General features: G+C 34.6%; 1 protein-coding gene across 1 annotated transcript in view; it reads right to left on the reverse strand.

The window, feature by feature from the left end:
* The window catches only part of FANCA (FA complementation group A), a 98001-nt gene that overhangs the window by 45332 nt on the left and 39295 nt on the right, over nt 1-13374 (reverse strand). The window contains exons 15-21 of the mRNA XM_072636383.1: nt 13036-13146; nt 12561-12656; nt 12386-12445; nt 8932-9020; nt 7948-8008; nt 7800-7849; nt 6667-6743 (exon numbers count right to left, since the gene is read on the reverse strand). Of these exons, the coding sequence (XP_072492484.1) occupies nt 6667-6743; nt 7800-7849; nt 7948-8008; nt 8932-9020; nt 12386-12445; nt 12561-12656; nt 13036-13146 (544 nt within the window). The remainder of the gene's footprint in view (nt 1-6666; nt 6744-7799; nt 7850-7947; nt 8009-8931; nt 9021-12385; nt 12446-12560; nt 12657-13035; nt 13147-13374) is intronic.

A 13374-nucleotide genomic window follows, 5' to 3' on the forward strand; every position in this document is an offset into this window, starting at 1 on the left:
TGTGCTAAATCATGTTGTTTTCACAATATCTCCTGCATCCATGTCCTTTGCTCCACTCACAAAATGTCCACATTAGTTCAGACCCTCTCATCTGGACTCCTGCAACTGGTCTAATTCCAAGTGGTGTCTTTGCCTCTAGTCTCTTCCCGTTACTATCCATCTTCCACATAGCTGCCAACAGATTTTCCTAAAAGGCAGCTCTGACTACATCTCCCCTACTACTTACTGAGTGAAGTACTAATAAGTACCAATAAGTAATAAGCTACTGTTATCTTAAGAATAAAAGTCCTTTGAGGGTAAGAGTTGTTTCTGACTCATCTACTCAGCATTTAGCACTGGGGCTGGCACAGAATAAGGACTTAACACTTTCCAGAATGACTATACCAAATATCAGCTCTACCAACAATGCATCACTGGACTTGTCTTTCAACAACCTCTCCAACATTAATTATTACTGCCTTCTGTCATCTTTGGCAGTTTGCTAGATATGGGATTGTTTTGGCTTACAATTATCTTATTTTCAGTAATTTGGAAAATTCTTCTTATTTGGTTAATAGTTTGTAATTCTTTTGAGAAATATTTGTTCATATCCTATTATTATTGTTATCACTCTGTGTGATTACTTATCCACTGAGGCATAGATTTTGGTTTTATATATTTGTTAGTTTTCTATACAGCTTTAGGACCAGGAACGATATGAACACAATTACAAAATACTTTTCACACAAATAAAGACAGATCTAAACAACTGGAAAAATATTAATTGCTCATGGGCAGGCTAAGCTAATACAGGAAAAATGATAATTCTATCTAAATTACTTATTCAGTGGCATAACAATCAAATTACTAAAGAATTATTTTACAGAGCTACAAAAAATACTGGAATACAAAAGGTTAAGAATATCAGCGAAATCAATTTAAAAAATGTGAAGGACAGGTCTATTAGCAGCAGATTTCAAACTATATTACAAAGTAGTAATCTTGAAAACAATCTGACAATAGCTAAAAACTAGAATGGTGGATTAATGGAATTGATTAGGTACATAATATACAGAAGTAAATGACAACAGTAATCTAGTATTTGATAAACCCGAAGATCCAAGTTATTGGGGGATGAATTCACTATTTAACAAAAACTGCTGGAAAAAACAGCAGAACCTAAGCACAGACTAACATATCTCACACTCTATACCAAAATAAGGTCAAAATGGGTACATGATTTAGACATAAAGTGTGCTGTCATAAGCAAATTAGGGGAATATGGAAAAAATATTTATCAGACATGGTTTTCTTTTTCTAATCCTTTCCACTATTCTACTTTTTAATTTTTCAACTAATACCAAATTATGACAACATATATAATATGGTTTGAGATCAAGAAATCTCAGTCCCCCTTCATTCCTACTATTTTTCATTATTTCCCTTGATATTCTATATCTTTTGTTCTTCCAAATGAATTGTTTTGTCTAGCTCTGTAAAGGATCACTTTAGTAGTTTGATTGCATGAATACTGTAAATTAACTATGGTAGTATTGACATTTTTATTATATTGGCATGGCCCATCTATGAGCATTAACTATCCCTCTAGAATGAAGATAAGGAAGAATTCAGAAGGAAGCACAGCTGGACAAGACAAGAAAACTATTAAAATAACATAATGAACACCAAGATGTATTTTCTTCTCTTTTTTTCCAACAATATGATTGCTAGTCTCCCTCTTCACTCAGTTCTCTCCCAAATTCCACTAAAAAACTGGAAGTTAAAACTGTGGAAGTGAATGTTGAAAACTAAAAATAATTTAATTAAAAAAAAAAGAAAAAACAAAAACCTGTAACAAATATATTTAGGCAAAACAAATCCACCCACTGGGCACGTCCAACAATGTACGTCTCATTCTGTTCTTGAGACCATTAATCTCTCTTTCAGGAGCATTCTTCTTCATCCCTCTGGAGTCATGGTTGGTCATAGAACTGGTCAAATTTCATGTCTTCCATATTTTCCTTACAATGTTGCCACAATTGTATAAACAGTTCTTCTGTTTTTGTTCACTTTACCCTGTATCAATTCATACACGTTTCCAACATTCCCTGATCATTCCTTTAATCATTTCTTACATTGCAAATAATATACATCCATCAATCATAACTTGTTCAGCCATTCCCAATTGATAGGTACCACCTTAATTTCCAGTTATCTGCCACTTCAAAAAGATCTGCTCTAAATATTTCTGCTCATATAAGATCTTTTTCTCCTTTTGTCTCTTTGGAAGTAGTATCATGATATCAAAGGGTAAGTAAACAGTTTTGTATCTTTCTGGGTCTAGTTCCAAATGGCCTTCTAGAATAGGTAGAGGGTAGCTCTTCACAATTCACCCAATTCACAACTCCACCAACAGTGCAGTCATTCAGAGTGTATTTTGATATATATTATGAATTGTTGGTCTAAATCTAATTTATGCCATCCTTCTTTCTAGTTCTCTAATAATTTTTTAAAAAATAGTTGGTTTGGTGACTATGGTCTTATCCAAAACTATGCAACTATGTTCATTAACTTTTGTGTATTACATACCCAATCTATCCCTGACTGGCTTCTCTATTTCTCAACTACTTGCAAATACCACTATATAATGTAGTTTCAGATTGGTACTACTGTTAGGCCCCCTTGCTTCCTACCTTTTTTTATTCTTTTCCTTAATATTCTTAACCTTTTGTTTCCATAGATGAATTTTGCTATTATTTTTCTAGCTTGATAAAGTAATTCTATGATAATTTCTTATACTGCATAATTTAATTTGATAGCACTGTCATTTTTATTATATTGGCATAGTCTACCAACAACTAATAAATATTTCTCCAATTTGTCTTCATTTCTGTAAAATGTTTTGTATTTATATTCATTAGGAATCCTTGAAAAGTCTCTATTTTATTAAAGGTCAATTTTTTTTCTGTCAGTTTATACTCAGTTTTGCTGGGTAAGTTATTCTTGTCTGTCAACCTTCTGTCTTTTCCAAGTTCTCCAACTGACAACAGGTAGCTGCCACATCACGTGTGATCCTGACTGTGAGTCTTCAGTACTAGAACTTTCTCTCCTCACAGGGTTATTCTTGGACTTGAAACCTCTGAATTTAGGCTCTGATGTTCCTGGGAATTTCCTATTACTGATCCTTCAGGAGGTCACTAGTGGATGCTGTTTTCACTTTGCCCTTTGGTTCTCTTCTTGCACTATTGTCCATATCAGTTGTTTTTTTCTATTTTTTTTCCAGTCTTTTGGTTTTGTTCCAATATTTCTTGCTGCCCTATAGAAGTCTTTGATTTGTTTGGTTCATCCCATCTCTATTTGGTCCATCCCATCCCAGTCTATTTTGACTGTTGAACCGTCTGAGACGATGATTATTAAAATGTGAGAATTTGTTTTGCTTGAATGCAGAACTTTTACAAAGGTTCTGTTTTTCTTTTTTCTCATGGGGGAGATGAGGAAGGAGAGGAGAGCCAGAGAAAGTGTTGCCCCAAAAACAGAAAATAAAGAAAAAAAGGTCATTGAAATATGATTTTGAAATGCACAGAAAAGAATAGAGGGAAACCACGAAGAAATCACAAACAAGACAGATTTGAAAGTAACTTTCTGAATTTATTATATGCTTAAAAACACAAGTTGTAAATAATAGTTTCATGTACAACCCTCTATCTTAGTGCTTATTTCAGTTGATACTTGCTAAGTTCAGAATAAAAAGATTTAAATTAACATTTTTTAAAAAAATGAAAGTAATGTTCCCCAATTGATAAATGGTCAAAGGATATGAACAGGCAATTTTCAGAGGAAGAAATTAAAGATATCTACAATCATATGAAAAAATGCCCTAAACCACTTTTGATTAGAGAGACGCAAATCAAAACAATTCTGAGGTACCACATCACACCTATCAGATTGGCTAACATGACAAAACAGGAAAATGATAAACGTTGGAGAAGATGTGGGAGAGTTGGAACACTAATACACTGTTGGTGGAGCTGTGAGCTGATCCAACCATCTTGGAGAGCAAATTGGAACTATGCCCAAAGGGCTACAAAAATGTGCATATCCTTTGACACAGCAATAGTGCTTCTAGGACTGTATCCCCAAGAGATCATAAAAATGAGAAAGGGTCCCACATGTACAAAAATATTTATAGCAGCTCTCTTTCTAGTGGCCAAAAACTGGAAATCAAGGGGATGCCCATCAATTGGGGAATGGCTGAATAAATTATGGTATATGAATGTAATGGAATACTATTGTGTTATAAGAAATGATGAACAGGAAGACTTCAGAGAGGCCTGGAAAGACTTATATGAACTGATGCTGAGTGAAAGGAGCAGAACCAGGAGAACTTTGTGCACAGCAACGACCACAGCGTGCGAGTTTTTTCTGGTAGACTTGGAATTTTGTAGCAATGCAAGGACTTAAAAAAAAAATTCCCAGTGGTATTCTAAGGCAAAATGCCTTCCACATCCAGAGAAAGAATGGAATTCAATCGCAGAATATAGCAGATCATTTCTTTTTTGTGTGTATTGCACTTTGGTTTCTTATATGATTTCTCCCATTCATTATAATTTTTCTACACAGCATGACTATAGTGAAAATGTATTTAATAGGAATGTATGTGTAGATCCTATATAAAATTGTATGAAGTCTCGGAGAGGAAGGGGAGAGGTAGGAGGAAGTAGGGAAAAAAAAATCTAAGTTATATGGTAGTGATTGTAGAACACTAAAAATAAATAAAATTAATATTTAAAAAAATGAAAGTAATGAACTGGCAGTTGCATAAAAGCATGGACATTCATTCATATCTCTTGGAATTACAAATTACTGGATAGAGATCTAACAGTGTGCTGCAACTGCCACAAAAATAATCCTACCCTCCAGTTGAGTCATTCAATTCAACCAAAAGGACATGGAGATGTCAAAGGTTTTCATGTTACATCCCCTGTAACTACAAAAAACTGGGCACTACTTAAATGTCTAACAACAGAAAATTGGTCAAATAAATTGTATTTCATTAATATACTAGAATGCAATAATAACTGTTAATATTACTTATTATAACAAGTGGCTTATTATGTTTCCTTTTAAGATTTGTAAAGCACTTTACACAGAGTCATCAGATTAGAATGGGAAGGCATACTAGAGATTATTGAATTCAACTCATTATTTTACAGATGAGGAAATCAAAGTCCAAAGGGGTTAATTCCTTGTCCAAGGTCTTATAAGTAGTAGCTAGCAAAGGCAGAATTTCAAATCAGGTTTTCCAAATCCTTTTGTTTCTTTAAATGAATTTTGCTATTATTTTTCTAGCTTGATAAAGTAATTCTACGATAACTTGTTATCCTTTCCTCTGAAATATGCTGCCTCCAAGGACAAGTATAAGGAACATAAAAAGCTATGTGGAAGGATTGCTAGGACATAATGAAAAGTGCAAAAAAGCAGACTAAGAAGAACAGAGTACAAGATTAACTGCAACTATTTAAGAGGAAAAGTAAATAAGAATGGGCAAAGGATACATACGGAGACTTTGTAAGAATGTGATATTTTATTCAAAAGTAAACTGCTATAAAATAAGTTTAATAAGTTGTACTGATATTCAATATTAAGTTTATAAAATATCATTTAATTTGTAAAAATCAGACCAGCCCACAAAGAGTTTCAACTGAATTACCTGACCGAGAGATTTTTCTCTTACATTTAAAGAAAGGAAAGTAATTTAAAAAGCAAACAGAAACTAAGAAACCATGCAGACTATGAAGTCTATGTAGATGAAACACCTGTTCAATTATAAAATGAGATCCTATGAAATTATGTATGCTTTCCTACTGCCCTAGTTTACTCATATCATTCCTCACACGCAGAATTCATGGAATGAGACAAAATTAAGTAGGTAAGGAATACACATAGATAGCTGCATCTAAACCTTTCCATATCCAGAGTAAAGTTCCCATAATAGAACAAACTATCAGCTCTGAAAAGAATTTTGTCAAGCTCTACTTCATCATCTTTTCTGGAAGCAGAAAAAGCCATAAAGCAAAACTCCAATAAGCTAAACAAGAATCATAAACTTTAAACATAATTAAGTTAAATATTTATTACATATGACATATACAAATGTATTTATTGATAGTTTAGATAAAATATTTATTTTTAAAAATTAAATAAAATTTAAATATAAAAATAATAAAATACAATTAAATACGACAAAAAAGAGAAGCAATGCCCACACTCTTCTTTAGAACCTGGATACTTATGCCCCTTGGGCAAACAAAGGGCAATCTGTGCCTAAGAGCTGAACGCTGGAAGAAAGGCAACAATAGAGTTCCAGCCTTAGGTTTATGCAGGTAAAGTGGGACATTTCTGTTTATGGGTGGTACATTGAAATGAAGACAGGTGGTAGGGCATACTTAAAATAAAAATAGTTATAGGTCTGTGCTGAGTCATCCAGACACTCTCCTTAACTTACCTCCAGTACAAATATACTTTTAACAAGATGGGTATATAAGGGACACACTGTGTATCTAGTTGGCAAGGGGCTGGAACCCCACAATGTTGACTCGATCAGCATCATATTTAATCAAATATATGTTATAAGAAATGGATAACATCAAATTATCTACTAAGCAGTAAGTTAGTAACTAACTTTACCTTCTAGTTGCCTCTCTTCTGCAGCAGAACAGGCTTGCAGATAGTTGGAATACAAATTTGGAGGAAGTTTATCAGCTCTGTATCAGCGGAATACAAACATGAATTGGATTCATTTAGAACTCAAATTTTTATAGTTGGATTTGTTAGGGATGTTCATATATCTCAAAATATATAAAACTGTAATACGGGAAAGGTATATAATGAAGATGAAGACTGTATTACCACTTAAAAGGCACAAACTAGCTACTGTTGGTGTTTTCTGAGACAGCAGAGTTAAATGCCATGCCTACTGTCACACTTGTAAGCCAAGGCAGGATATGGAAGAGTGGGCATGGATATACTAAAATGAACAACCATGGTATAAACCATTTGGATGAGATACTATATTCCCAAATATATGTATTCAAGGCTTCTAAAGTGTAGGGAGAAGCTTCCAGTCTCTGCCAGATGCCAACAAGATAGTCTCTAAAATTGTCTAAGCAAGTTTTCAGCATGAAATGCAGAGTTGTAAGTGAAGTGTGCATAGAAAAAGCAAAGATGAAGTAAGCATCTGAGACAGTCTTGAAATAAAAAATCATAATAGTGTTACTTTTCTCATCTCAACCTTTTCACATATTCCATTACTTTTGCAAAACTTTATATGGAAAACAGACTTTCCTGTTTTGTATCTCTACCTGGGAAAATGAGGACTGCTATCAATTACCAAGGATCACAAGTAAAGAAGAGGGTGTGCTATGGTAGTGCATTATTTCAAACTAAGAGCTTCTCTAAATGACAGTGATTTTCTTTGTAGGCAGAATCTAACACATTTCATTTTCCTTCGTTGCTTAAATTCTTTATCATGGGGACTGTACAACTATAAAACTTTGCAAATTTCCAGGTTATTCATCCCAAAGGTTTATCTTAGAACACATTGTTGGTTCTGGAAATTAAAGTACAGTCTAAGTACCAATTCATGCCATCACTCTGTAAGGAAAACATTCCCCATAACTTCCAAATCTTTCCTACCAGTATACTATAGTTTCATAATTCAAGATGTATTAATAAATGGTATAGGAACATGTCAATTCATCAATCTTCTCAAACCACCCCTCCATTCTGCCCCCACGCCCACCACCAGCTGATATTCCTACCTTCTAAGGGAATCTATAAAAACCATTCTGGAATCAGGAGATTCAGGCAGCTGCATAATAAAAATATAGGAGTCAGAATGCAAGATCTAAAGTGACCTGTAATTGTCCCCCTGTAATATGTAACATATGATAAAAGAAAAATACTAACCACACGAGGTATAAGCAGAGCTGGAAGAAAACGAGACACATAGTAGGGTTTCCTAAATATACTGGAACATAGAAATGAAAACACAGTGAAGATACCTCAAAATAACAGAGGAGAAGCTTGACTAATATTTAGAAATATGGTAGGTAATAATATCATAAACCCAATATCTAAGAGTTGGAAGGACCCTCAGAGGCCATCTTGTCCAATCCATACTTGACCAAGTGATCCTTGAGCCTTCATGGGCCATTTAACTCACTGGAGTGGCTTCAGGCAAATTGACAATCAAATCTTAGGATAATCAAGGATCACTTATTGTTGTTACAATGTGCACCTGGCTTTCTGTTCTCTGAATGGTATCTGTACCAAACTGCAGTTGTACAGGCTTCCAAATTAAGAATAACAAAAAGAAATCACAAGGTACAGATAGGCAGTCATCTATACAGGTGGGAAAACCCACGTAGATGAATCAATGATCCAGGGTAGTTACAGATAATAATAACACCCATATCTAAGGAGGATTTTGAGATTCACAAAAGATTTTCTTCAAAAGCCAGAAGGACACAGACCCCCATTTTATATTTTATAGTCTTACAGAAGCTAGAGTGTCAGCACTTAAGCCTCAAACCTAGGAATCTTTCCACTATACCACTGATTAAGTATGGAAATTCTCATAAGCTATGCTTTGCTAGAACTGACAGAAATAGAAATAGAAAGTCTGAGTTCTTAACCAGGCTCTACCATCACTTAACCATAGGTAAGTCACTAAACTTTTCTATGGTTTAGTTTCCCCATCTGTAAAAATGAGAATACTTGCTTCATGTGACTTTATAATAAATGAATATGCATGTATCTAAGTAATAATTCAAACTTATAATTGCTCATATATAAAAGATTTTGAATAATCCCACTGTTCTCAAACATTTAATGGCACCTACTCCACATGAGGTATTATGGCTAGGCACTACAAGGGCAATAACATCCTACCTGGCCTCCATTACGGTCACCGGGATCTTCCCTGTCTGTTCAAATACCTGAATGGCCTTTTCAACATCTTGCTGCGCCTGGCAGTGGGGCTGGCTCATGTACATGAAAGGAAAAGTTAGAGTAACAAATCAAACAGTGCTAACCTAAATTAACCTAGATTAAGGCTTTTGCCTTCCTGCCCTTAAATATTCAGCAATGATTATCACCTTAGAATAGCTGGACTGTAACAGCTAAAGGAGTCAATACACAAAAAATAAACGCCTCCAAGATGGTTTGACTCAGCAAAGGAACTGGGTGGGGGTTAGGGATGGTGACATGGTAGGAAGTAACCAGTGATGGGAGTTAAAAAAAGCAAGTATTCCAGTTATTCCTATGAACCAGTCCTGCCAGGAGGGCACCAATCCCAGGAGCTATTGTAGGAAGCTGCCTATAATCTGGCTGGTCATTTAATGATCATCAAAGGCTTGTTTGGATCACGTTTCCTCCCTTACCCAAGAAAAATGGGTGTGGGAGGCTGGGATGATGCCTTAACATTTACTTGTTGCATTTACTTCCACAGAAGACTTCTTCCAGACTGGTTGTTATTAACATAATAGTCATCATAGATCTCAAATCCTATCAGTGAGGCTTGATTCCTTGATTTCTAAGGGGTAGAGGATCCTGCCTGCTCTGTCCTGTGGCAGTGCAATGCCTCTAAAGCACATCAAACCTGTTTTACCATGTCCCACTGCCTCTCTACATTATATCTAGCCTCCCAGACCTGCCAGATTAAACCTTCATCCCCTCCTTTTTGTTGTTCACTATAATAAAAGACTGATGTGCAATTTAAAAAATTACTTTGTGAATAAAAGAAAACTGAGACTAATTTATTCATTTCTCAGATTTTAAAAAATTTAGCCCTTTGTATGAACTATCCTAAGGGCCAATGAACTATATGGTAAAATTTATATTTTTACAATGCCTCTGTATGAATGCTAAGTACTCTTAAATAGTTCAACCTCAAAAAATACCATCCTATAAATTAAGGAATATTCCTAATGTAGCTTTACATACAAGTACAAAGCAAGAGAAGGATTATCTCACATAATTCTAACATCCAAGCTCAACACTGATCACCTCTCACACACTTATTGTTATTTCAGATTACATTATTTCTCTAGGTGAAGCTAAAAAATTGTACACAATTATACGCATTTATATGCAAATAGGGAAAATGTAACTTTAAAGAAATATTCTCTAGACTTGTCTTTTCATATTCTACTTGATTTTACGGAGATTTTCCTGTTACTCCTATGCCTTTTCGCGGAAAAAAGACAATGTAAAATATGATGAATGAGTGAAAAGAGTGGCTTTTTGAAAATGAAAAATAAATTCTTATAGTCTGCCTGCCTAATAGAGTAAAAAGGAATGTGATGAATACAAAAAAGCATGAGAAGATTTACAGTAACAACGACAAATTTAAGTAAGAAAACATAGTAAAAGAATACACAAAATAACTACCACAAAATAAATGGAAACAATAACAAGAGAACTCCTGGGAAGAAAGAGGCGGAGTGCTACAGGTGGGTAACTTCTCAAACACTACATTTTTTCATACATTTTTTCAATGTGTTGGTTAATTTTGTTGAACTGGTTTTTTTTTTCCTCTAGTATAAGGGATGACTATATGGCATGTATAGGGGAAAGGATAAGTTGAGAAACTTAGATGATGTCGAAAATAAAAGCTATCAATAATATTAGAAAAATGTAAACAATACCCAAAATAAGCTATTTTCAGCGTGGGGTGGGAGGGTGTGGGTGAGCCACACTGCCTAAGTCTGTCCAGCTCTAAATCACTATGATCCTAGTAAAGTTAATTTTCATGTAAATATGCTATCTATGTTTCCTGTTTTACATGGTCCCCCAAGAAAATTTTAAGTCCCTTTCTGTTTTAAAAACTATCACTCCATATATGTCTAATGTAAATCTAGGGCTTCTCAAGAAATATATTGCTCCAGGCAGCTTTCAGAGGAAGAAATTAAAGATATCTATAGTCATATGAAAAAATGCTCTAAATCACTATTGATTAGAGATATGCCAATCGAAACAACTCTGAGATACCACATCACACCTATTAAATTGGCTAACATGACAAAACAGGAAAATGATAAAAGTTGGAGAAGATGTGGGAGGGTTGAAACATTAACTCATTGTTGGTAGAGCTGTGAGCTGATCCAACCATTCTGGAGAGCAAATTGGAACTATGCCCAAAGGGCTACAAAAATGTGCAAATCCTTTGACTCAGCAATATCACTTCTAGGAATGTATCCCCAAGAGATCATAAAAATGAGAAAGGGTTCCCACACATACAAAAATATTTATAGCAGCTCTCTTTGTGGTGGCCAAGAACTGGAAATCAAGGGGATGCCCATCAATTGGAGAATGGCTGAACAAGTTGTGGTATATGACTGCAATGGAATACTATTGTACTATGAGAAATGATGAACAGGAAGACTTCAGAGAGGCCTGGAAAGACTTATATGAACTGATGCTGGGTGAAGGGAGTAGAACCAGGAGACCTTTGTACACAGCAACAATCACAATGTGTGAGGAATTTTTCTGGTAGACTTAGAACTTCACAGCAATGCAAGGACCTAAAAATTCCCAATGGACTCTTGAGGCAAAATGCCTTCCACATTCAAGAAAGAAGTATGGAACTGAATCACAGAATGAAGCAGACCATTTTCTCTTGTGTTATGTTTTGCTTTATGGTTTCTCCCATTCATTTTAATTCTTCTATGCAACATGACTAAAGTGAAAAATGAAAAAAGAAGAAACATATTGTTCCACAGAGCCACATTTTAACACCTTTTCATTCTCTACTTTACTTTTCAATAAATAATAATTTACTTCCTAGTATTCTGAACACATGTATCCAAAAGTTAAACATGTAACCAAATGCCTTTATGACAAACATTATTTTTTTCTTAAAAAAAATTATTGGTGATGATGCAGTTAAGTGATATAGTAAATAAAGCACAGGCCCTGAAGTCAGGGGGACCTGAGTTCAAATCCAACCTCAGACACTTAATAGCTATGTAACCTTGGGCAAGTCATCTTAACCCTGATTGTCTCAAAAAAAAAAAATTATTGGTATCTTTTGTTTATAATATCACAATCCTTTCTACATATACTTCCCCTCAACTTCCTGACTGGGAAATGAACTCTTCAACAAGTATCATAATTCAAATTGGACCATAGACAAAGAGAACCAATATTTTCTGAGCTCAATATTCAGCAGAAGAGGCATTTGCTGAATAAAATTACAACATCTGTGATAAGTGGCTATAAGGAAGAGATTTCCATGAGTCTGGACCAATGCATAACATTAACACTATGAAAAAGACCTCTTCTTCAATTAAAACATAAGCATCTAAGAGAGACTGTGCCAGGATTACAGTATCTATTCCAGTACCTCTATTACTTCCTTTGTTGATGATAAGTCCTCATAAAGTCCCATATCTTCTATAGCAACCTTGAGATGACAAAAAGGTGAAAAAATTTGAAATTGTCACAAATACTTTGTATTTTGAGATTAAAAGACAGTATTTTCAACAATATATATTGAAGTACTAAGATCCTGAACTTGCCTTGAGATCAGCCAATCGAGTTTTGGCTAGTGTAATATATTCCATAAGCAAAGACCGGTATTTTACTGGTACCAATGGTGGGTGAAGAATGTGTATCTGAAGGCAAAATGACAGAGTGGGATTACTTTATCAAGTTGCATATTTTTATAGTTCCATTATAGAGGATTTACAACTTTATCCCAAAAGCTGATTCTCTTGAGAATTTAGCAGAAAGTTAACACAATTCATAAAACCCAAATGCAAAAAAGGAAAGACAACACCCATGCCAAAAAAATAAATCTGGGTCTTTGCTACTCCGATTATCAAAGCAACTTTTACACTTCCAATTCTCAGTGCATCTCGATATTTAAAAAACATAAAAAACACATGTTGCCCTAGAGATCGTCTGTGAGAGGTTATTAGGATATTTCTACTAATTCAGAAAAAAGGTTGATAAAAATGAAACTTAGTGAACAGAATGTATATGGCTTCTCACCTTCATGTATTGTGGGGCCTCAAAAGGTACTAGATCTGACAAAAACTTGAATAAGAAAACTAAAGCCTTCTTACTACAGCCATGGTAACCACTAACATTCCCAAATGAAACCTGAAAAGAAAATAATAAGTGTAAGGCATCTGAGTCTTAAAGGGTCTTGCCAAAATAAAAATCTTACCTAACCCATTTATCTACCCTCACTTCTGGCAACAAAACTTCAATAGAAAGGTTTCCATCAACTATAAGCAATCTTTCACCTCATATCTAGAAAATATCCAAATGTGGCTAAAAGTCATGGACTAATGAGAGAGGCTTAAAATTTTCTAACTAAAAAATAAC

Source organism: Notamacropus eugenii, chromosome 1 (genome assembly GCF_028372415.1).
Source record: "Notamacropus eugenii isolate mMacEug1 chromosome 1, mMacEug1.pri_v2, whole genome shotgun sequence".
NCBI classification, from domain to species: domain Eukaryota; kingdom Metazoa; phylum Chordata; class Mammalia; order Diprotodontia; family Macropodidae; genus Notamacropus; species Notamacropus eugenii.